Consider the following 26,029-nt stretch of genomic DNA (forward strand, 5'->3'; position numbering starts at 1 on the left):
TCCTGACAAACAGCACAACACAGGAGCTATTCAACATATTCTGATGGAATTTGGTGTTTATTGCCTTGAAGTCCTTGATGTGCCTCTATGGGTTTTGTCTTGTCAACCCCCTTTTGGATAGAACTTTGACCCTTTATAATTAACTTCACATCTTTACATAGTATGCTGCTAGTAACTGACTAATTACAAGACCAATTTAACATATTATGCAGTAAATGTTTAATAAACAATGTCTCCTACACTTAGATTTGCCTTAAATGAGTCTTGTCTTGTCAACTAAATTTTGTAAAGAATTTGTAAAGAATTATGGCTTTTGACAATTAACTTCATATCTTCAAATGGGACATAATAACCAACATAGCTTATATAACCAGTCAACAGTGATGTAATTATGATATATATTATCACATGTCTCTGTTACGGATTAAGTCATTGGTCTACTCCATTTTGAACAGAGTTATGCCTCTTGTCAAGCATATTACATACACAGAAATGTGGAAAGTTGCTTGCAATCTGCATAACTCAAGATCCATCAACATATAGTTACCAAATTGGGTAATAAGCTGGTAACTTAGACCTAGACTTGCATTTTATGTGTAATGTCTCATCCACAGGGTTATGGATATTGTTAATCAACTTTATATCTTTACATGTGATGTTGCTTGTAATTAGGACAGCTCAAGAACCATTCTACATAGTCTGATGCAATTTGTTGTTTCACAGGTCTGTGTGTCTCATTTACTTCATTTTGGACAGAGTTATTGCCCCTGATATTCAGCATCATGTCTTTCCGTGGTTGAATTTCAGGACTTTCACTTTATCATTTAGAGTAACCATATCCCCTGAAATTTCCATCTTGAACTGATAAGACCTTCACTGGGTTGGCTTTCAGGACTTTCCCATCATCATGCAGAGTAGAAATAGTGCTCAAAGAAACAATTTTTTTAGACACAATCCAAGAGCTGGTGACTTAAATAAACTCACAAGCCCTGACTGAAATTCCAAAAGCCTGAACTCCAATTTCCACATGCCCAATATTTCCCTATTTTAATATTGTCACACAATGTTACAATAGCTACAATTCGAATATAAATTCAATAGGTTTCACAGGGGTTTGAAGGCAATGCAATTAGTGTTCATCACTGCACTCACTAGGGGCTAGATGGTCCTTGTGTTCAAACTTGTCTTCCGGATTCTCTAGGTGAATCCTGGTCAGAACCTAAATGACGTATGTCAATGTGTTATTTGCCCGCCCTCCTTAAAATGGTTTAGTTTTTTTTAGTTTTGGCTGGTGTCGTTCACAAAGTAAAACTCTGCCAAACAACAGTCCTGAAATTTATTTTACTTGGTTTTGCTGATAGTTAATTGCTTCCTAAATTGGCTTCAAAAATGAATTATACTTGAACACTATTCTGACAACTGAAATGATCATGCTTTGCATTCTATATCTGCAGCAAAATCTGACTTCAAAGAAACTTTGCCGCTGTTCACAAACTTGTTAAAAATATAATACATATGGTTTAAACATTCTCATTCAAGGCAAAGATATGTAATAAGTTTTGTTCTTGTACATGCATCTATAGCATCTCTTTGATTTATCTATAATCGGTATAATCATAATCCTGAGCCTACCTATGCAAATTAGAATAGGCTCACCCACAGCAGCCTTCAAACACATCTCACTAGCTACTGTCAGGCAATTAAGTATTATGTGAAACAGTTATTTATACCTGACCTCTTTGCCTTAAATTGCTGCTATTTAAACCACAACCCACTTAGAATATTGGACAGGCCTGATCTAAAATTAAATGGGCCCCAGGAATCAAGCTATCTGATTTTTTTTTAGCACTGAGCCATATCCTCAGAAATTCTCATCTTCTCTTAACTATGGTTCCCAGTACAAGTTCTTCTGTTTCAAGGCCAGTGAAGTAAAGTGTAGTGAGTATGGTGTTTTACACTTTAAACCCTCTGAAGTAAAGTGTAGATAGTAGAGCCTTTTGTCTTTCAAGGCCAGTGAAGTAAAGTGTTGCGAGTAGGTCTTTTTGTGCTGTGAATCCTGTGAAGTAAAGTGTAGTGAGTGAGACTTCTGTGTTGCACCCACTGCCACCTTGAGGCTTCTGTGGGTACTGATGTGCCATTTGGAGTTGGGTTTTAAGCCCACAAGTACTTCAATCAGTCTATTTCCTTACTGACCAATTAAAATCCCATGGTCCAAGTAAAGTAACTGCACATCCAAACTCACACAGAAATGTTCACAGCAATCTGTGAACAATGTTGTGTAACAGTGCAAAACTACTTGATAACAGGAAGTCTTAATCATAAATATGCGACACTGGAGGCAAGGTGGGGAAAAAACCCTTAACATTTCCATTCCAGGATTCTTCATCAAATACATTCTGAAAATAAGCTTGCTACTTCATCAATCCAGCCCTCCCAAAAAGATGAAAATGTCTTTTCCATGGATATCATATAAACGATGAGCAGTAACTTTTGCTTACTGCATCTCCTTCCAACAGTCCGGTGTCACTAGATTTAGGTTTTCACTACAGTACAGGTAACAATGTTCAGCTCTCAAAATTCCTGTGTTTATCTCCATGGTTTTCTACCATCCATTGCAAAATATGGTTTTTAGTGTGAGGTAAGGAATCTTCTCAAGGTGGTATACATTAGTTTTTATCTTGACCATTTTTATATGAATTTGTCACATTCGTAGACTTGTTTATTCTGACATTTTGCTAGAACATGATATTGCTATGGTTGGCATGTATGTGATATGCATATTTTACATTGAGAAAGAAAATTTGTTCAATATTTATATTTTTCCCCATTTGCATACTGAAAATCCTCCTGATTTGAAGACAAACCTCTAGTTCAAATTTTTCAAATATCCTGATACCCAAGTTGACCTCTTTTTTCTGTCATACATATGTACTATACTCTGATAAAAATTCTTGCTAAAGATAAATGTATAATTAATCAGAAGTCTCTTGTTCATAATCAAAGTCATCCAAGATCCTGATATAAACCAATTTACATGGGAAATATAGTCTCTAGATCCAGACAGGCAACATGCTCAGCCAATTTCATGCAATGTATCTCATTAACATGCACCAATCTCACTTATTGCAAACCTGACCACAACAATGATAATATGTTTATCAACCTAGCACAAGTCAGTTTCCAGTGTTGTAAGAAATAAACCTCAGTATGCACTTATCGTGTTTCTAATAAATCTCATCCAACCACCTGATAATATGCAACTAATTAACAAATTTGATCAAAATCTATCAGAAACACAGTTGCTTGAGCGTTGCCAAGTTCAGCCAATCAGTTACTGGAATACAGCATTATTATGCATAAAATTCACTTATAATCATAATCAACCAAGATCTTGATGAATGGAGGACAAATGATTAAACTCAACCAAGATTTTGATGCATGGAGGGCTAATGATCATACTCAACCAAGATCTTGATGCATGGAGGACTAATGATTATACTCAACCAAGATCTCAATGCATGGAGGACTAATGATTATACTCAACCAAGATCTTGATGCATGGAGGACTAATGATTAAAGTCAACCAAGATCTTGATGCATGGAGGACTAATGATTATACTCAACCAAGATTTTGATGCATGGAGGGCTATTGATTATACTCAACCAAGATCTTGATGCATGGAGGGCTATTGCTTATACTCTACCAAGATCTTGATGCATGAAGGACTAATGATTATACTCAACCAAGATTTTGATGCATGGAGGACTAATGATTATACTCAACCAAGATTTTGATGCATGGAGGACTAATGATTATACTCAACCAAGATCTTGATGCATGGACGGCTATTGCTTATACTCTACCAAGATCTTGACACATGGAGGGCTAATGATTATGCTCAACCAAGATCTTGATTTGAGGACTAATGATTATACTCAACCAAGATCTTGATGCATAGAGGACTAATGATCATAATCAACCAAGATCTTGATGCATGGAGGACTAATGATCATAATCAACCAAGATCTTGATGCATGGAGGGCTATTGCTTATACTCTACCAAGATCTTGACGCATGGAGGGCTAATGATTATGTTCAACCAAGATCTTGAGGCATGGAAGGCTACTGATTATACTCAACCAAGATCTTGATTTGAGGACTAATGATTATACTCAACCAAGATCTTGATGCATAGAGGACTAATGATCATAATCAACCAAGATCTTGATGCATGGAGGACTAATGATCATTCTCAACCAAGATCTTGACGTATAGAGGATTAATGATCATCAACCAAGATCCTGATGCAAAGATGACTAATGATTATACTCATCTAAGATCTTAATGCATAGTGGCATACTGATCATATTCAACCATGATCTTTGATGCATAAAGGACTAATGATCATAATCAATCAAGATCTTGATGCATGGAGGACTAATGATCATACTCAACCAAGATCTTGATGTACAGATGATTAATGATCATAATCAACCAAGATCTTGATGCATGGAGGGCTGTTGCTTATACTCTACCAAGATCTTGATGCATGGAGGGCTATTGATTATACTCAACCAAGATCTTGATGCATGGAGGAATAATGATCATATTCAACCAAGAGCTTGATGCATAGAGGCCTATTGATCATAATCAACCAAGATCTCAATGCATGGAGGACTAATGATTATACTCAACCAAGATTTTGACGCATGGAGGACTAATGATTATACTCAACCAAGATCTTGACACATGGAGGACTAATGATTATACTCAACCAAGATCTTGATGCATAGAGGCCTACTGATCATACTCAACCAAGATATTGATGCATAGAGGCCAACTGATCATAATCAACCAAGATCTTGATGCATAGAGGACTACTGATCATACTCAACCAAGATCTTGATGCAGAGAGGCCTACTGATCATACTCAACCAAGATCTTGATGCATGGAGGACTAATGATTATACTCAACCAAGATCTTAATGCATTGAGGACTAATGATTATACTCAACCAAGATCTTGATGCATAAAGGCCTACTGATCATACTCAACCAAGACACTGATGCACAGAGGCCAACTGATTATAATCAACCAAGATCTTGATGCATAGAGGACTACTGATCATACTCAACCAAGATCTTGATGCAGAGAGGCCTACTGATCATACTAAACCAAGATCTTGATGCATGGAGGACTAATGATTATACTAAACCAAGATCTTGACACATGGAGGACTAATGATTATACTAAACCAAGATCTTGACGCATGGAGGACTAATGATTATACTAAACCAAGATCTTGACGCATGGAGGACTAATGATTATACTAAACCAAGATCTTGATGCTTGGAGGACTAATGATTATACTAAACCAAGATCTTGATGCATGGAGGACTAATGATTATACTAAACCAAGATTTTGATGCATGGAGGACTAATGATTATATTACACCAAGATCTTGATGCATGGAGGACTAATGATTATACTAAACCAAGATCTTGATGCATGGAGGACTAATGATTATACTAAACCAAGATCTTGATGCATAGAGGACTAATGATCATACTCAACCAAGATCTTGATGCATGGAGGACTAATGATTATACTCAACCAAGATCTTGATGCATGGAGGACTAATGATCATACTCAACCAAGATCTTGATGCATAGAGGCCTATTTGCTAAGCATCAAATAACAGAAATTTTGCCTGATCTAGACTAAACAGCAACATTAAGAGTAACAACAGAAATTATTTTCAGATATGTCAGTTAAATACTTGACATCTGATAGGGATCAACACTGCTTTAAAATGGGAGTCCAGTCATTTTTTTTCCAATACTGTCTTCATGAGTATCTGAAGTTTAGGGCCAATTTTTGTGCATTTTGTGGTTGCTTCAAAATATATCCTCTTTGTACATTACTCCTTCACAACACAACTGGATACAATTGTACTGCTGTTTGAGGGAGTACTGTATCAAGAGAATACAGCTGTACAGCTATGCTGTGAAAGTGTAACTCTATAAAGAGAATACAGTTGCACAGCTGTGCTGTGAAGGACAACAGTAATTCCTCACAGTTGATCAACTGATTCCTTATTATACAGTAGTCCCTCACACAGATGTATAATTGGATCATGTGTATACAGTACACCCTCATACTCTAGTACAACTGTATCTACCTTATACATTTGCTTCTCAAGCAGATGTATAATTGTATGATCTTAATACAGCAGTCCCTCACACAACATTGCAACCATATCATCTTTATACAGTACTTCCTCACACTGTAATACAACTGTATCCTATTTTTACATTTGTCTCTCAAGCAGATGCAAAACTATCATCTTTATATAGTAGTCCCTCACACAACAGCACAAGTTTATCATTTTTAAACTGTACTTTCTCATACAGTAGTAAAATTCATCTTTATGCAGTACTCTCACACAAAAGTACAGCCATATCCTCTTCATAAAACACTCCCTCAATATAAGGCTCTTCATTATAACATGGTTTTTGTTACAAGACCCTTCATTATAACATGGTTCATGTTACAAGGCCCTTCATTATAACATGGTTTCTGTTATAAGGCCCTTCATTATAACATGGTTCCTGTTATAAGGCCCTTCATTATAACATGGTTCCTGTTACAAGACCCTTCATTATAACATGGCTCCTGTTACAAGGCCCTTCATTATAAGTGGTAGTTAAATTATATGTATCATGTACTTCATTATAAGGCAATCTCATTATAAAGCATCTATGGCTCCTACATATGTGTTATAAAAAGGGATAGCCACAGTAATATGATACATCATAAAATTACCATTTATCAACGGGTCCCGAACTGTAAAAGCCATCCTCTTTTCACTGGGGTCAAATTTAAGAGAGTTATTATACTGTTTCCTCACTTCCGACAAAAACCTGTTATCCAATGGAAGCTGCACTCCACTTTTTCTGTTAGCTGAAATATAACTTAAAATTGTAAAGTGTACAAAAGCAACCGCTATACAGTGAAAATGAACACAGCAGACACCTACTCTTAAAGGAAAACATTTATAAAACCCTTTTTTCTAAGATTATCACTACACTTCATCTCATTACAAAGGACAATGTCTAAAAAGGACACTTACTGTATGAAAAAGTACCATAAAACCTCTGGGCTGTTCCAGTAAAATACACTTGGCACCAAGGGAAGGCACTTTTATTATGGGGTAGCCAACCATGGATGCAATTTAGAACTTTATATCATTTTCATGTGAACTCTCAGAGAAACAAGCATACCCTGGCATATATTTTCTTTAAAAGTTCCTTCCCTTGGTATCATTTATGTTTAAATGGAACAACCCTCATTTATATAAACTTCATTCAGCCAAATTATTGGTTTATCTATATTTGGCTGATAACATTGGACCAGTTAATGCCAATCTTTAACTTCTTAAGTGTGACATTCAACCCTAGCCCAAAGGTTGAAGATCTTATTAAACTTTACATGATGTCCAGATCACTCAGATCTGGAGGTTTCCAATGCATCAAAATTGTTATTATGAATATTTACATGATGCCCAAGTAACTCTGATCTGAATAATTGTTATAAATTTTACATGATTACTCATATCTGGGGTTTTTCAATAATCAAAATTATTATTATAAAAATTTACATGATGCTGCCTCACTTGGTGCTCAGATTTGCAAGCTTTGAATGCATCAGAATCGTTATTATACATTTCACATGATGGCCAAATTACTTGTTTCTTATGGTTTCCAACACATCAGAATCTATATTATACATTTCACATGATGGCCAAATTACTTCTTTCTTATGGTTTCCAACACATCAGATTCCTTATTATACATTTCACATGATGGCCAAATTACTTGTTTCTTATGGTTTTCAACACAACAGAATCATTATAAAAACTGATATGATGCCCAGATCACTCAGGTCTGGAGTTTCCAATAATCAAAATCATTATATCAAGAGTCATTAAGAACAGTGTATGTTATTCAATCATTTTTCAGCACATCAGCTATATGAAGATGCCATTATTCCTTAATTATTTTCAGTTCAGCAGCTAAATAGAACAGTGAGGAGCATTATTTACTCAACCTGCCATAGTTTATGTTTATATTGACCAGAGTGCTATGGTATCACAGGTGTTAAAATATTTGATTAGCAAGTAAGTAAATAAAGACACTTACCTTCAAGATATTATATATATCTCCTTAGCTGATATATAACCGTAACATGCATTTCTTTTCCAGTTTACGTCAGAGGATTATGGGAAGTGATCAATATACACACACCATGTAGATTCCAGGTTATTCAAGGGGAGTTATTCTGATATTGTGTTTTTCCCCAAAAATATCTATATGGTGGCATATACTTGTCATAAATGTATAAAGCTGCTTTGTATGTTGTACAATGTGTAAATGAACTTGAAATGCAACTGGAAGTCAAGAACATATCTTACAAATGAGTTTAACTAACAAATCAACACTGAGCAAATGGCCACACATACAGTGTTTAAATTAACATATCATGAAGTCTGTTTAAACAGTGAGGACACCTAAAAACATTGTCCTCAAAGCTATAACACTGGAGAATATTTCTGATGAGTGTGGGCAAAAATCACATTTTCCCTTGTTACAAAAATAATTGACTCACATATCCTTATCTCCTCTAGTTGCAAACACATCTATTATCCTCATTAGCATCATCAATAATTCATTTTCTTCCAGTGCTAAATCAATGGGTGTTCCTTTTGTTTTGGTCCCTGATGTACTAGAAATAAATTCTGTTTTGTCTGCAGTGTTTAAAAATTTCCTATTTATCATCTGGACTCCAGTTTAAATTTTTACAGCCCACACCTTTATCACTATAAAGTTTTATCTTCTCCTGTGCAGACCAGAAAAAAATCTGTATTTTACCTTTTTTGGTACATTTCTAAATAAGATGGATGGAACAAATTGTTTTTTGGTTTCTTAACAAGGCATTTGGTTTCTTAACAAGGTCTTTATTATAATTTGGTCTTTAAAAATTGAAACTTTACTGTAATGTTAAGTATCAGAAATTTGCTCCTCGTTTTCTTGTAGGCTGGTTTCTTATGCAGGTGGTGTAACCTTATTTACTGTTACTACTGGTATTGAATTCTATTCTGATGTAACTCTGGTACTATGCTGTGAAATTCTTCTGTTCATTTTTCCACCACTGACCTTGTAAAACCTCTGTAAACATGACCACTTAGGATAGTACACAAGCAAAGTGCATACTCATGTACACAAAAGTGCTATGAATGATAATATCACAAAAGAGCAGAGACAAAGACCCCTGACCTTTATTTAATTTGCAACCATGAAAGCCTTACATGTAAAGAAAAATAAGACCGGCTACCAGTTTCCTAAAATTTACTGGTCATGCAAGTATTGTCATTTGTTATAGAATATAAACCAGACTAAAGTACATGTCACTAGCTGCCACTGAACTGCTGAAGTTATGTGAATATCCAGTGACATTAACCATTCTTTCTTCAAAGGAAAAAGTCATGTAAATATCCACCGAGATTAACCATTCTTTCTTCAAAGGAAAAAGTCATGTGAATACCATAGAAATTAACCATTCTTTCTTCAAAGGAAAAAGTCATGTGAATACCCACTGAGATTAACCAGTCTTTCTTCAACGGAAAAAGTCATGTGAATAACCATTTGAGATTAACAATTCTTTCTTCAAAGGAAAAAGTCACTTGAATACCCATTTGAGATTACCATTCTTTCTTCAAAGGAAAAAGTCGTGTGAATAACCATTTGAGATTAACCATTCTTTCTTCAAAGGAAAAAGTCATGTCCATTCATATTCATAGTTGACATTGTTTCTCTCTTCGTTACGGATCACTGCCATCTCACCTCTGTCTGCGGCGGTTCGAGTCTAACATTCAGCCAATGTGGGCATGTGAGAAAGCCTGCCAGTAGCTTCTCGTGGGTCGGTGGTTCTTTCCGGGGTTTTCCGGGTTCTTCCTCCACCATTAATACTGGCCGCCATGTATAGCCTATCGTGCTGAAAAATGGCGTTAAACCCCACAACAACAACAACAACAACAACATTGTTTCTTTATCTTTTGAGAAAACCCACTTAACACTTATGTCATAATAAGAAATCTTTTTAGGGGTCTTCAGTGTGGTGGTCAGGTACACTGTATGTCCTTGTAGTTAATCTGTAATAGGTGGAGTAGTTGTTGTTGTTGTAGAGTTTAACACCATTTTTCAGCACACAATAGGCTATACATGGCGGCCAGTATTAATGGTGGAGGAAGAACCTTGGAAAACCCTTGAAAGAACCACTGACCCACGAGAAGCGACTGGCAAGCTTTCTCACATACCCACATTAGCTGAATCCAAGACTCGAACCCAAACAGACAGAGGTGAGATGGCAGTGATCCGTAACGGAGAGTGCTTTAGACCACTCGGGGCCCCCGCGTGAAGTAAATGAGGTCTTTGATACTAAAAGGTGATAATCGTTTTCTGGATATGCTTGTCATTATGAATGATTTTTGTTGTTTGTTGCTTTTTTGATGTTACAGCGATTACACATAAAGATGTAACCTGTCCACCTTAGTGCAACAAGTCACACCCTTTGTTTACAGAGTTAATATAATTATGTTGTCAGTTAACAAGATCCTTGACTGTTGTCCACATATAAATTTAATCTGTTTCTGGATGAGTTCACCAAAACTGCTTGTCCCTATTACTTACAACTGACTGATGACTGATAACACTGTAACTGCTCTGGTGGCCTAGTGGTTAGAGCGTCCGCCTTGGATGCGGGAGGTCATGGGTTCGATCCCCGGCTGAGTCTTACCAAAGACTTAAAAATATAGTACTAACAGCTGCCTCGCTTGGTGCTCAGCATTATGAGGTTCGTGTTAGGACTGGTTGGCCTGGTGTCAGGATAATGTGACTGTGTGGGACATTAAGCTACATGTCTGCAGCATGATGCCCCATTGCTAGACATCAGTATAAACTGCCACACTGTAAACATCGTAGCGATATGACTGAAAAATTGTTAAAGCTACATTAAAAATCCAAGTCACACACACACACACATTAATATCTTGATAACAGTGGCAAAATCTCCTATAAGAAGAGAAAAATTAAAAAAATGGAGGAAAGAGTTTATGTGATTGAAAGAAATGAAGTCATAAAATGAACAGGATACATAAATACAGCTCTCCCCCATTATAATGCACCTCATTACTGTACAGTTCTACATATAACATGGTACCACTATGGACCCCATTACCAAAATCATGCCAATGTATAACTATATGGATTGAAAGAAATAAAGATCAAATTTAAGTCTCATTTTCCTTTCAAAACACCATTAATTAACAAATGTTGATAAGGACCCACCATACCACAGTCCAGTCTATTATGTGATTCCCAATATATTGCATTTCCACCTGCACTGCTGTTCTCTGTATAACGTGTTCAGTACAAACTGCAGTCCATGATTATGGACTCTAGACTACTGCATTACAATGAGATAGATCTGTATTACCTTAACTTTGTAATTCATATGCTGATACATGTACCTGTGATCTTCAAATATAAAATGTTAATATTTTATGATACACATACATCTATATTGCTGTCTAAAATTATTTTCTGTTGAATGCAAGCAATATTTTAACAAGAAATATGAATAAAGAATATGGAATATACATGTATTGTGGGTATTTTTCTTTCTTAAACAGTACTGAATTCTGACCAAGGAAACTGGTCCTTTTCACAAACCTGTTATCACAGACCACCTGTCTTGATAGACTGCTGTTTGTTGGCAGAAGGGGTGGCAACATGACAGGTTTTCTGTATATACATGATGTATTTTATTTTGCACATTATATAATTTTATTATGAAATGGTTTTCTTTTTAAATAAAAATATGAAGCTGATAACTAGTTTTAAAATGAACATTTGGTGTCTTAACAGATTAAACAAAAAATGTTAAGGTCAAACTCTCTTAACTTTAGAAGTCATCAGAACTTATCAAGAAATGACAGCAACATTTAACATTCTGATTCTTATATGCTTCTGTACATTCAACTGCTTTATTCTTGACAAATATGGTAATCATTTGATATAGACAGTTTCCTGAAATCAAAAACAGTGATGCAGATCTAGTAATTTTGGGCCATCCAGTGTATATAAGGTAAGTGCATGTGAGGTGACAAGCGGCAGAACACTGAAAATTCAAAATATCGCGATACCATAGCACCCATGATATCATAGGAAGCGAGAATACCCTGTACAAATTTAACAGTCTTGCAAGGTAAATATTCTCAGTCTTCATGATAACATTTTCAGCAAATAAGCTATATAAATGATTGGAGAACATAACTGTGGAATTATTTGGTAGTATATGTTATATTAACGACTCTATCCTAATTGGAAACTTTCAGAACTGATTGATCTCAAGATTTTACAATGTAATGGTTCTTCGTGGTAACACCAAATGTGAAAACAAAGAATTAAAAGATTCGCAATAACTGAAAAGACATCATCAGCTATGTAAAATTATGATGTATATCAAACTTGTTCATCTTAACACCGATTTTTGGAAACTGTTTTTGTCTCCCAAGGAGTTCAAATAAATAAGGGTCAACTGTAATTAAATATGAACTCATGATTTAAAATAGAATGATCCACAACAGATTCGTGACTGTATATTAGAAAGATACTTCTTATGTAGTTACACACCTATTGACAGTATATCCCTGACAGCCTCGTTAGTGATGTGGTTGATATGGAAATACCAGGATGTTGACCCAGTCCCTGTGCATACAGTGACACCTGAACTCTTCTGCTTACTTACTGGTCCATCATCTATCGATATTTCATAGTAAGACACCCTGATAAATTAGAGAGATGTTAATTTTAAAATCGATTAAAAAAACATAAGAATCATAAATGACTCCAAAACAGACTTACTGTATATACTTGCTTAAAAGTAAACTATAAGCTGACCTCACATATTTAAGGCTACAAAATCCTATTTCTCTTTGACCCTCTTATAAGTCTGAGCATTTTGCAAATCAGACCTGTCTGAATAGGTGGCTAGTTGTCAGTCAGAGTTGCACTTTGGATAAAAAAACAAGCCCAACTGGATGGATAGATGGACAGACTGAATAACATGAAAAACTGCAACATAACCAATGTAAAATACAGTTATATTATTGAGTGGAATATGTCACACATAAATTGTTAAGTTACAATTTTCCTAATCAAATTCCATAATACTTGACATTTTAAATCCATGAATTCAATTATACATCACAAACTAGAATACAAATTCACAGTATCCCATAATATGTTAATTTCATGTCTTACAATTAAAGAATGAAGTCCACATTTTAGTGATTCACAGTACCCTATAATGTCACCTGGTCCAAAGTCCAAGAATTCATCTTCACTGTCTGATAAAGTTCTCAAATCCTCCAATGTTGTCTGGTCATTGTAAATATTGTTTTATTCCATTTCCTTGGCTTCAATGTCACATGTGAGTGCTTACGTAAAGACTGAGCTGGGTCTCAGAAAGTAACAGTGTGTGTGTGTGTGTGTGCGTTCAGGAAGTGTTTTTTTCATATGAATCATCACCCACTATTTGGGACAGCACTGTGATGATGTGAATGGCAGAACGCCACTGGGATTAATATATTGTAGGGAACCAGCACAGTGCCCCTATAGTGTAATGGGGAAAGTTATCTAAACAGCAGGTAAATAAAATGTTAAAATCTCTGCAATTAAACATTCAAACACTTATGCTTTAACTACTGTTATGCATATTTAATTTGTATTGCAAACTGGCTTTTCTCCATGATTTATATATATATATATATATATATATATATATATATATATATATATATATATATATATATATATATATATATCAATGTCATGTGTGGGTGCTTATGTAGAGACTGAGCTGGGGCTCAGAAAGTAACAGATTGATCATACAGTCTGTTAAATCTATTAAAGCACACAACCAAACACAAGTGAACTGCACAGCAAGATCACAGGGAGTTAAAATAACCACCCTTATAACTTGGCACTGAACAAGTATCAAACTTGCAGCTCAATCGAAAAAGTTATCATATGGGACAATAAATACGGTGCTGCCTTTACATGTCAAAAGAGATTAAGGTCAAACATTAACTGGAAGATGTAGAACTCAAATTGGCAGTGAACAAGTACATGTACTAAATTTGCAGCTTGATCAAAAGGGTTGTTAATTTAAAAACAAGTGAATGCTACCTTTATGAACCAAGAGCTTATGGGGTTATGTGCTGTGGCACAAAACTAGATAAATGTCACTAGGGAATTAAAACTCTAATTTATGGTAAAGAAAAATATAACTTAAATAAAAACTTTTATTGTATCAAGCAGTGTGTATATGGCAAAACGCAAATATTATTACAAATACAGGTTGTTAGTGCTTGCATGAAAATGGAAGCAATATTTTTTCTTTTAAATGCCCTTGATAAACAATATTGATGGTCAATTCACTTTGCAGTGAGTAGTATTTAACTTACCCATAATATCTGTGAATTATTAAAACCCAAATAACTGGGTACAAGTATGTGAAATGAATCCCATCAAATAGTGCATACCATATACACATTTCTCAATTGGATAAGTGACATAAAAATATAAAAAGTATTTAAATTCACAGTATTTTTATGTGCTGCAAACAAGTATAAAGTCTCTCTAAATGAAAATCAAGCAGGACAGACAAAAGGCTCAAGTAGGACTAGATTGGTTTGGTTTTGTAGGGTTTAATGCCATTTTTCAGCACACTATAGGCTTTACACAGTGGCCAGAATATTTATTAGAGGAAGAACCTGGAAAGAACCACTGACACATGGGAAGCTATGGCAAGCTTTCTCACATACCCACATTGGTTGAGCCAAGAGTTTAACTCACAAAGACAGATCTGAGATATCTGCAAGGACAGTACTTCAGACCTCTTGGCTAAGTGTGAATGATATGGCTCATCTGGCTGGCATCTGCCTAATGGCCAAATGCAACAGCAGAAATCTGGGTCACAAGCAACGTGCTTTGCGACAAACTTTCTTTTAAGTTTTTTGGCTAGCCATTTACCAGGTCTTTCTGGCTAAAGTAATGGAGGCCTAAATCAAAGGTTGATTGATGCCTTTTGTATATACTTTAACAGTCTTCATGCCTTCACTTTCTGTTGAATTCAAATTCCATTAAGCTGTTTTGGAGAAAAAGTTGTTCAAAGTTTTTACTACTTTCAGTAATGATGGCCATACTGGATGGCTGTTCAATTTCTTTTGCAATAAAATGGAAGGCCCTTATGCTAGGATGCTCTGTCCTAAGTTTGGTTAAAAATGGCCTGGCAACTTTTGAGCAGTTGATGGATACACAACAGACACAGGGCAATGCCGTAAGTTCACTTGGCTTTATGGCCAAGTTAACTAAAAAAAAAGTAATAACAGGCAGTCAAATTTTGTTTATACAACTCAATTGACATTATTTTTTATTCAAAAAATCTGAGAATGGAAACAATTTCATGCAGGACAGGTAAATTTTGGCCTGGTATTTGTAAAACTTTGCAAGCTAAAAAGGTAGTCTGTGTAACTTTCGGAACTCAGTTTTACATTCAAGATTAAGTTTTGAAACTTTTAAAGAATATTTCCATAACAGCCCGGGAGGAAGTAACAAATATTTCATGCATTTATCTTGAGAAGCTTCTGAGGTTTAAGTTTCAGGCTTGAAATAAAATATTTGTATATTTTATGTAAGCAATTCAAGAAAGAAAAAAGTATTTAAAAAATGTCAGAATGTGTACAAATTATGCAAAACAATTTTATTTTGAGCATTTTGCCCAAAGGTATCAGCACTGTTCCTGCCACAAGCACAGTCTATGATGTCATCATTCAATCAACCAAGCACAGTCCATGATGTCTTCATTCAATGAACCAAGCACAGTCTAAGTCATCATTTAATCAACCAAGCATAGTTCATGATGTCATCATTCAATCAACCAAGCACAGTCCATGATGTCTTCATTCAATGAACCAAGCACAGTCTAAGTCATCATTTAATCAACCAAGCATAGTTCATGATGTCATCATTCAATCACCCAAGCACATTCCATGATGTCATCATTCAATCAACCAAGCACATTCCATGATGTTCCCATTCAATCAACCAAGCACAGTCAATTATGTCATCATTCAATCATCATTCAATCAACCAATTAAAGTCCATGATGTCATCATTCAATCAACCAAGCACAGTCCACGATGTTACCATTCAATCAACCAAGTACAGTCCACGATGTTACCATTCAATCAACCAAGCACAGTCCACGATGTTACCATTCAATCAACCAAGCACAGTCCATGATGTTACCATTCAATCAACCAAGCACAGTCCATGATGTTACCATTCAATCAACCAAGCACAGTCCACGATGTTACCATTCAATCAACCAAGTACAGTCCACGATGTTACCATTCAATCAACCAAGCACAGTCCATGATGTTACCATTCAATCAACCAAGCACAGTCCATGATGTTACCATTCAATCAACCAAGCACAGTCCACGATGTTACCATTCAATCAACCAAGCACAGTCCATGATGTTACCATTCAATCAACCAATCACAGTCCGTGATGTTACCATTCAATCAACCAAGCACAGTCCATGATGTTACCATTCAATCAACCAAGCACAGTCCATGATGTTACCATTCAATCAACCAAGTACAGTCCACGATGTTACCATTCAATCAACCAAGTACAGTCCATGATGTTACCATTCAATCAACCAAGTACAGTCCATGATGTTACCATTCAATCAACCAAGTACAGTCCACGATGTTACCATTCAATCAACCAAGCACAGTCAATTATGTCATCATTCAATCATCATTCAATCAACCAATTAAAGTCCATGATGTCATCATTCAATCAACCAAGTACAGTCCATGATGTTACCATTCAATCATCCAAGCACAGTAATGATGTCATCATTCAATCAACCGAGAACATGTTTGTTTTTTTTTTGTTATAGGTGTTGTCTAATGTTGTAAAGTGCTTACAGCTTCTAAAGATTAGGCGCTATACAAAGCCCTCATTATTATTATTATTATTATTATTATTATTATTATTATTATTATTATTATTATCATTCTTGCACAATGCACTAGTCTTGCACAAAGTTTGGTCAATGTATGGATCAAGAACTAAATTTTCTGTGTGGAACCAACCGTGTTCATGACATAGCGATGCTGACCTTTCATCTTTTTATTATACCCCCAAATCAATGTGTGCCTTTCTTATTCAGAGTGCAAGCCTCTATAAAGTATGGCAAATGAACTAAATCTAAAACAAAATTCATGCCATGGAAACCTCATTTTTCCTTTGAATCATTCTAACTCTGACCTCTGACCTTTCAAAAAGCCAGAATCAATATGGAAGATATTATGCAAAAACCAGTTTTCTTCTAACATTTACAGTGTGCTCGACTTTGTGATCCAATATCTATATGCTTCCTTTTTTACCACAAGTGCAAGACCCTGACAAAGTTTGTTTTTGGTTGGATGGACAATGGCTGGCTGGAAAGACAAATTATCATAACATGATATCTTACTTCTGATACATACACTAAACAACAAATTAAAACCAAGTTCCATAAACATAAAGAAACTTCCATAATTATTTCATGGCATTTGCTAAGTTTATAAAATCTAGGGTTAAAAGCTTATTAAAAGAGTTGGAATTTTTTAGTATGATAGTAAAGGTTATTTACCTTGAGGATAAAGATTCACCAAAAAAGACTTCATTCAATGCTAAAACTGGCAAAATTCTTGGAGTTTCAGAAGTTTTGGGCAGGTCTGGTGGCTTATGACAATGCTGAAATTCTTGTATATGCTCATCATACCTATGCTCAAGATACTGTAACTGCTGGTCATGAAGTTCTATGGGATCATCATCGTTATGGAGACCAGACATCATAATTCTTATCCTCTGTTTCCATTTCCATCTAGAAAAAGAAAGAACATAAAGTTGTTTGATCAACCACTGCTTAAAATAAAAATTCAAGAAAATCTAAATACTGTTGAAAGTGTCTTCAAAGACTACCATGTACATAAAAAATAATGGCCTCTCAAGACAGGTCACAAAATTAAATAATTACTAAATCAGTGAATGGAGATCCTGGTCTCTCAAAACAGGTGGTCCCTCAAAATAGGTTTTACTGTACCAACAACATGATCAGTCTTTGAAACAGAATTTCTGCCAAAAAGAGTATTTCTTCCCCTCCCCCCAAGATGTTTGGTAAACTCTACTAAAAGACGAAAATCATTTTTTTCTCTCATATGGACAAAGGGCATAACTCTTGCTCATTACCTCCCCTTGCCACTGGCGGCGGCCGGGGGGTGGAGGTGGGGCGCCCACCAGCTAATATGTACTTTTGAGAGAGTGATGTATGTAAGGTGAAGTAGTTCACATTTAAAACATGTTCAGTGGAGAGAATGTTGGCATACCTCTATGCTACATTAATGTAATGTGGATGATATTTCTTTGGATATTGTACTTTTGGAAATTTTACATGATTTAAGCACACTGCTAACTAAAATGACTGCTCCCTTGTGTTAAAAAATCAGCCTGAATTAGCCTAAAGTACACTATACATAGCACCTATTAAAATAGGGAAAATGAATTTTGCCAGACTAGACAATACCAGCTTCTGAAAGTGCAATGAATGAATTACCAAATATATAAAATGTAAAAGAAGTTATCAGCTCTTTTTTATACAATTTACCTCTGAAGTTCAGGAAGTGAAAATGACCAAGTAGAGCTAGCACTTTTTTGAAAGGTGCACATCTGAAGTAAGGCCAAGCTGTATACTCTATAACCTACACCCATCAATCATACACCAAAATAAAGGGAATTAAAGGTTCTTTGAATTATACCGTAGATATACAAGGTCTTTTTTAAATAGCCAGTATAATCAGTGAGGAAAGCTGGGGAAATTCTTTTTCTTTAAAATCCTAACCCTATGCAAAATATGAAACTGTAGAGTGCCACCTAGGTGGTCACTAGTTTTTAGCTGTGAGATATACTAATGAGGATGCTCGCAAGGGAGAGTTTTTAAGTAAAGTGATTGGGTAAGTATTCTCTGAGAAACATAATTTCCTTAAAAATTTGCTTTCTCCTTCAAATACACTCTCCAATCACATTATGTTAAGAGAATAAGTAAAAAGAGGGAACGCTGAGCATCCGAACTCTACCTCAGCTATCCTTCTAGAGAACAAAGGCTGAATTCCCCATGCTAATAATAACCCGTTCTCCTAATTACATAAGCAACAGAGCCTTGGGTCACTTGATTTGTGACCCCTACATATGGTTAGGAAGGAATCCAGTAAACCTGAGAGGCTCTGTTGATTGTTTTAATTGGGTTTAGTGGTCATCTGGGCTGCTGCCACCAGACCTACTAGATTCAAGGTTAGACTCTGCTGAACTAAATATCAGAGATAAAATCTGGAGAATGTTGACTCTGCATGCCAGCTAACAGCATCTACTATATCTCAGATCAAAATGTTACATTTGAAAGCAAGGCTTGCAGTGATCGCTCTGATCAAATGAGTGGCAAACTTCATGAGACAACTCAGATTTTGTGAGACTTCCAAGTATGCCAAGCATATAACCCATTTCAGCCACAAAGCAAGGGGTTGATATCCTGTTTCCCAGTTTTACATGAAATCTGAAGCCGCTCCAAGTTGAACTGGCTCACCCAATCAGTCTGAGGGAGTAGGGAGATCCAGTGAGCCTGAAATTGAAGGAGGCAGCTGTCCACAGGGAGACTGTTTGCAGGCAGTGGAAAGGGTTGGCAAATGTCTTGAATGAGGAGGCTTGAAGGCGGATAAACTTGGTTTCTTGCCACTTCTAAATCGTTGTCTCTTAGCTTGGCTAGACTGTTGTCTCCTGGCACTGGGCTGGGATCTATGTTGCACATCTGACTGAAAAGATCCCTTATCCCTAGCCGATTTATTGTCCCCTTGCAGTGGTAGGACTGATTTTTTTCGATATGAATGTGTGGATTGAATGGCAAGTTGGAGGGACAGTTCCTGAGCTGCCTGCCTCTGAACTTCTTTAATTTTCCTTCAAAGATAAACAGTGACCCAAACGCGGTCATCCATAAAGCCTGGGTAGGATGAGACTTGAGTGACATGGAATGCAAACATGTGTTACATTGTATCAGGTTGAAGTTGGTGGAAGCAGTCAATGGTCAATGCACTGACCTTTAAGTCTAACATTTAAGACGTAGTGACTACATTGTGGAGTAGATTGGATATGGCATGGAAAACATTTTTTCCACATTGAAACAGGAGCGGACATGTAACCTGCTGCAAGGATGTTATTTTATCAAGGACTGAAGACCAGTACTGCAGGCATCTGAATGAGTGTTGTACCAGCAAGCTGACAATGTCACTGGTACTTGGCTTCCAGAAAGGAATGTCTTAGAATTCCCTGGGTTCGCAATTCTACCAGACAGGCAGTCTTTGAATTCCTTAATTCTATCTGAATGGGAAAGAAGTCGAAAGGACAGCATCTCTTCTTCCTGGTCAAGATCTACCATAGCTTTAACTTTCTAAAGTTGCCAACACCCTATAAATGTCATCGACTGCGGCCTTGAGGCTAAATTCAGTCCATTCCATGGCTGGATCTGAGTACAGCTGATTTGTAGGAACTTCGTCACACTCACTATGTACTGAGTCCTGACCTGGTTCTGCTTGCAGCTCTGAATAAGCTATACCAGGTGAAATTGGTGACTCAATGTCCTCCTCTTTGAAAATGTCAAAAACTTTCCAAGGCATAAATAGTGAGATGATGGAAATCCGGCACTGCCAGAACAGCCAGCTGGTTTGCCTGGATGCTGGCAATAAAGATGGTTCGGCTACCACCAGTACCAGCCACTCCAAGGGCCTGGCTGGAGGGACAGATTTCTCACAGAAATCTCCATCATAGCAAGGGTATGTCACCTAAGGTATTTCTAAACAGAAGGATCTGTTACTAAGATCCCCATGTAAATCCTAGTTCCTTTCACTTTCTACAAGAATTTAAGAAACATAGGGTATGGGGAAAGGCGTATGAAAGTTCAACCACTCTGGGTTTTTGGATGGAGAACCTGTGTGCACAGTTGTTTCAGAAATTTAGAAGATGGCTGGAATGTCCTGGGATTCTCTACCACTAGGTTGAGGAGATAGTTCATCCACAATTTTCCCTCTTTTGGGAACTAATCTGGGTTAGTCAGCCAATCAAATTTCTTCACTTTCTGCAAATCTCTGAAAATCAGAGTTTGAGAGAGAGACAGACAGACAGACAGAGACAGAGAGAGAGAGCAACCTTGAATTCAGAATTTTGGTTCCCAAAACTGATTAGGAGCTGCCTATGATGCAACCACTAGCTCAGCTCAAGAATCACTGCCAACTCACCTGTCTGCATGGGTTTGAGTCTCCAGCTTGGCCAATTTGGGTATGTGAGAAAGCTTGCCAGTAGCTTCTCATAAGTCAGTGATTCTTACCAAGGTTATCACAGGTTCTTCCTCCACCAGTTATACTGGCTGCCATGAATAGCCTATCATGTGCTCTCGTTAGTTGAACTAAGCAAGCATTTTAAGCACTCAACCACAAAGATCAAGCAATTTGTCTTGTCATAATCCAAAAATTTGAATACATTTTTGTGGCTGTTGAAAGCCTGATGAAAATTTATCATCATTATTTTTTTACTTACTTAAAGTTCCCCGCTAAAAGTCTTTGCAATGTAGCATCAAAGTTGTCAGCTGAGTATTTATCTTTTGGAAGGCAAAGGCATCCCTCAGACCTGCAAGAAAAGACATCAAAGTGATCTTCGACAAAATAAGGTTATAAACTGATGAATCCTAACATAGAAGTTACACATTTTAAATTCCGTCCCTGCAGTTCTTTTATTGCTACAAAAATATGGAATCTTCTTAGAATAAGCTCAAGGGACCAATGATGTGTTCCCTAAAAGCAGAATTACATGGATTAGTGTTGCTTTAATAAGTAGTGGCTTTAGAAATTAACCAACTTGGAGTGTTCATTTGTTCTAAACAGTTTATATTTAACAGTTTTGTTCCAAACTAACCGTAACTGGTGATGTGTCAGTGAAGTCAATGGAGTCAGAAAGTTGGAAATAACATAGAGACAAAGGAATAAAACTCTTACTAATTACCTTCCCTTGCCTCTACATGGGAGTGGGGGCTACCCATCAACTGGGTGTTTACCACTTTAAGCTGATTGACATATCAACAATGATGTTTGCATTTGTAGGAAGAAGGAAGGGTTTAATAGTAATATAATCTGTGATGTATTCTCAGCAAAACCCAACTAACTAAATAATTTACTTTCTCCATCAAATAAATTCTCCAATCACATTAATGCAAAGAGAATAGGTAATAGGAGAAAATGCATGAGCATTCTACCTGTATCATTACCATATATGCCCTTTGAGAAAAGAATAGCTGAATTCCCTATGTGAATGGGAAAAACCACTCACCTAACAAGAGGACAGCACAATTAATGGTCACGTAACGCATGAAAACAGTACACAAGTAAGAGGAAAGAAGGACTTTTCCTTCTTGAATGAAAATTCTGGGTGAAGCCAGGGAAAGTGTTGAACCCACACTCGTGATGAGCTTGTGCTGATGTCAAACTGGTCTGGTGGTTGTCTGAGTTGCTGCATCAGTCCCAGAAACTGACCACTTTCCCTGTATGTCTTTGAAGTGCAAGGCCTTCTAGCTTGCACAATTCTCTGCAAGATAGAAAGCTGAAATTCCTTTCAATGCAAGGCTCTCCTGAAAAGAACCAGGCATGATGGGGAAGACAGTGAGGGCAGTGATGAAACACCTGTAACCGTGGCTATGTGACCACACTGGGTATCTGGGGCATTTTCCTGTGTATCACCACTGCTTGATCAAGCTGGTTGTTCACACTGGACCTGTCCCACCAGAGAGGGGCGACCAGAATTACTTGGCATTTCTAACCCCTCATTTCCTACATTATCCTTGGTAACAGAACAAAAGGGGTATAGGCATAGACTCAACACCCCTCCCAACTGACTAAAATTGCATCAACAGCCCATACTTCTGGGTTCAAGACTGGAGATACAAAGGTTTGTGATTCCAACTCGCTACATAAAGGTCTATCATTCGATACCCACAAACGTATTCATATTGAATGGAAGATCATTCATTGGATGGTCTGACCACTAAATATGAAGAAGCTGGCCCCTTTCTGACAGTCAGTCAGTCAGGACAGTGAACCTGCCTTTGACTGATATGTTGAATAATTGGCATCCCCCCTTAATATCACCATTTCAGGAGGTAGACTGTGACAAGTTGTACAACATGATGAGACCTGTCTTCCCATTCAGTTGACCTTTCCAGAAATGAAATGTACTTAATATGGCTTTCATTTCTAGAAAATGTATGTGAACAGGAAACACAGATGAGCCTTCTTGCCACTGACAGTGCTAAAACTGGGCAAGAAGTGGTCTCCTCAACCATCCAAACAGTTACCTGTGCAGATCATAACTTCCAGTCAGTGGCACCAATGATGCAGGAATGATACAATTTCAGCTGATTATATATTTCATTGATCATGGCAAGTGAAAAATGGCAGCCACTGATAAGTGGGCTACCTGCAAAGAATTGAGTGGCCCGATGCAACTTAAAATTGGACTGAGGTCAAAACTGTTGCTGTTATGCAGTAATTAGCCATTTATCTTTTTGCCAAAATTCTCTCTCTGTTGAATCTAAGACCTCAATGCCAGTTCAAGCGGCATGGCAAGCTGAAGAAACAGCCTGCTTTCTCTATTTCAGCATCAAACACTGCGGAGTCAGAGCATAAAAAGCCACTGAGGTTATCCTCACACTCATTGTGGGGGCCTGTCCTCCTCAGGCATTGTGTCCATGTCCAAGTAAAACATACCTGGCAGTAGGGACAGTATTTCCCTTTATGCACATCTGTGTGTCAGAGATGCAAGCTGGAGAAAATTGATGCACACATTTTTTTGCCGTGCATTTTTTGGATACAAAAGATTCACATAATGCAATCAATATTTAATATCCAATGCTCAGGATGAGGGATAGCATCATGTATACTTCAAGCATAGGCATTGTTATGATGGAGTAGCTTCACTTAATCTTGCAAGCTCTCACACGATTTCCATCAAGCTCAGCAAGATGTCGTCCAGACGTTTTACCTCACTGTCTATCAGACCAAAAAGTGATCTCCAAATGAAAATGGTGTGCACTCAGAATCACTGGCCAAGAAAGTGAAAGAAGCAGAACACAAATGAGTAACTGTGGATCTAACTTGAACTAAAAAAATGGAGAAAATAATTCCCTTGACTGGAATACAGCACATCCATTGGGATAACCAATGTGACTTCTGACTGCATAATTGAGAAAATTGCAAATCTGAATAATCCTTTCATGACATGGTTTTCTAATTTTAAAAAAATCTGCCCTTGTCTGCCACAAGATATCTCGAAAACATATTATCACCCAAGGCATTCTTTCCCAATAAAGAAATTAGTAAGCCTGCAGGGACAAATGTGATATTTGGGGATCAATGCAGATTTTGTTGGTTTGTAACTGTGCAGTAATAAGAGAAAAATTTAAAATTTTAAGTGTAACTTACTAAATAAAAGAAGACGAATCATTAGCCTCTTTGATTTTTGGATAAATGTGTTCCAGGATGAAATACAATAAAACTGATGACAGTACACATTTTGTGACAATCAGAAAATTACCTGCCATTTGGTTAAAAAGTTTATTCGGGTTTTGGTATTGGCTTATATATGTTATATATAATGTGTTGGTCTTTAATATTGCTACAAAAAAATTATCAGGAGACTGTTAAAAGTACAACTTTAAACTAAAAGAAAAATTATTCTTTGAGTGGACAATGCATTTGTTTGTTAATTGTGTCTGTTGGTTTATTTATAATCTTTAGAGAGAGTACGTTATGCAAGCTGCAATTTCTTATTTCAAGCTGAAAAAGTACAGGTCAGATGAAAATTTGTCAGTATATTTTTGACCCCCAACATTTATTTGACACCCCCAGTTCTGACATCAAGGTTTCTTTTACCCTCAATTTTACACCCCTTGGGTGTACACTGATGGATGAGGTGATATCTTTGTCCCTGTGAGTGGCACGCCCCAACAAACCGGTCAATTGGATTGGGAGCCCATCAAGTACCACGTCTTGTTTTACCAGTACAGATGATCAGGGAATTTGCTGGATGTGTGGTTGAGCAGTCAGCTGGAGTGTCGGTTCAAGATGCACCTGGGTGTAAAGTGTGGTAAAATTGGTGGACTAATTAGCTGGATCCCCACATACAACAGAACATCCATCCAGTATGTGGCACTGCTCCTGAAAGTGACAGATACATCATCACTCATCAACTGGTATGGATTGGCTATCAGCAACAGTATTGGCAGTGCAATGTCTGAAGGATGACAATATGAATCATCAAACTCTGACAAATAACTCCTGTGCTTGGACCTACAGGCCTGAAAGCAATGCTATGACAAACAGGGAGAATTATGCCCACTGGGTTGCCAATATAAAAAAGAACACTTGTGTTAACTCCAAGCCATCACTGGATTTTTATCATGGATGCAGTGTGCAAACAACCACTTCAGGCTAGAAAATGTATTGTTGCATGTGTACTTCCAATGATGCCTGGGAAATATCTGGAATCTGCATTGCTGTAATCTCTTGTTCTTCCATTTCTGCCTGACAAGAGGTTACCATTGCTGTCAACATTCTCAACAAAAAAAATCAAATTTTGACATGGGAGGAAAACCATCATGGCATCACCCACTATGCTAATAACTGACAATGTCTTGTCTCTAGAAGAAGGCTTGGAACATCACACTGTCAAGCATTTCCCACAGCTCTTTAGGC

At 36.9% G+C, this 26,029-nt stretch overlaps 1 protein-coding gene across 1 annotated transcript in view; it reads right to left on the reverse strand.

The window, feature by feature from the left end:
- The window catches only part of LOC149806915 (NAD kinase 2, mitochondrial-like), a 50,295-nt gene that overhangs the window by 11,566 nt on the left and 12,700 nt on the right, over window positions 1-26,029 (reverse strand). The window contains exons 4-7 of the mRNA XM_089959642.1: window positions 21,825-21,914; window positions 17,839-18,072; window positions 12,755-12,906; window positions 6,828-6,965 (exon numbers count right to left, since the gene is read on the reverse strand). Coding sequence (XP_089815768.1) covers window positions 6,828-6,965; window positions 12,755-12,906; window positions 17,839-18,072; window positions 21,825-21,914 — 614 coding nt within the window. The remainder of the gene's footprint in view (window positions 1-6,827; window positions 6,966-12,754; window positions 12,907-17,838; window positions 18,073-21,824; window positions 21,915-26,029) is intronic.

Source organism: Sinohyriopsis cumingii, chromosome 1, assembly GCF_028554795.1.
Source record: "Sinohyriopsis cumingii isolate HCF-2022 chromosome 1, ASM2855479v2, whole genome shotgun sequence".
Taxonomy (NCBI): domain Eukaryota; kingdom Metazoa; phylum Mollusca; class Bivalvia; order Unionida; family Unionidae; genus Sinohyriopsis; species Sinohyriopsis cumingii.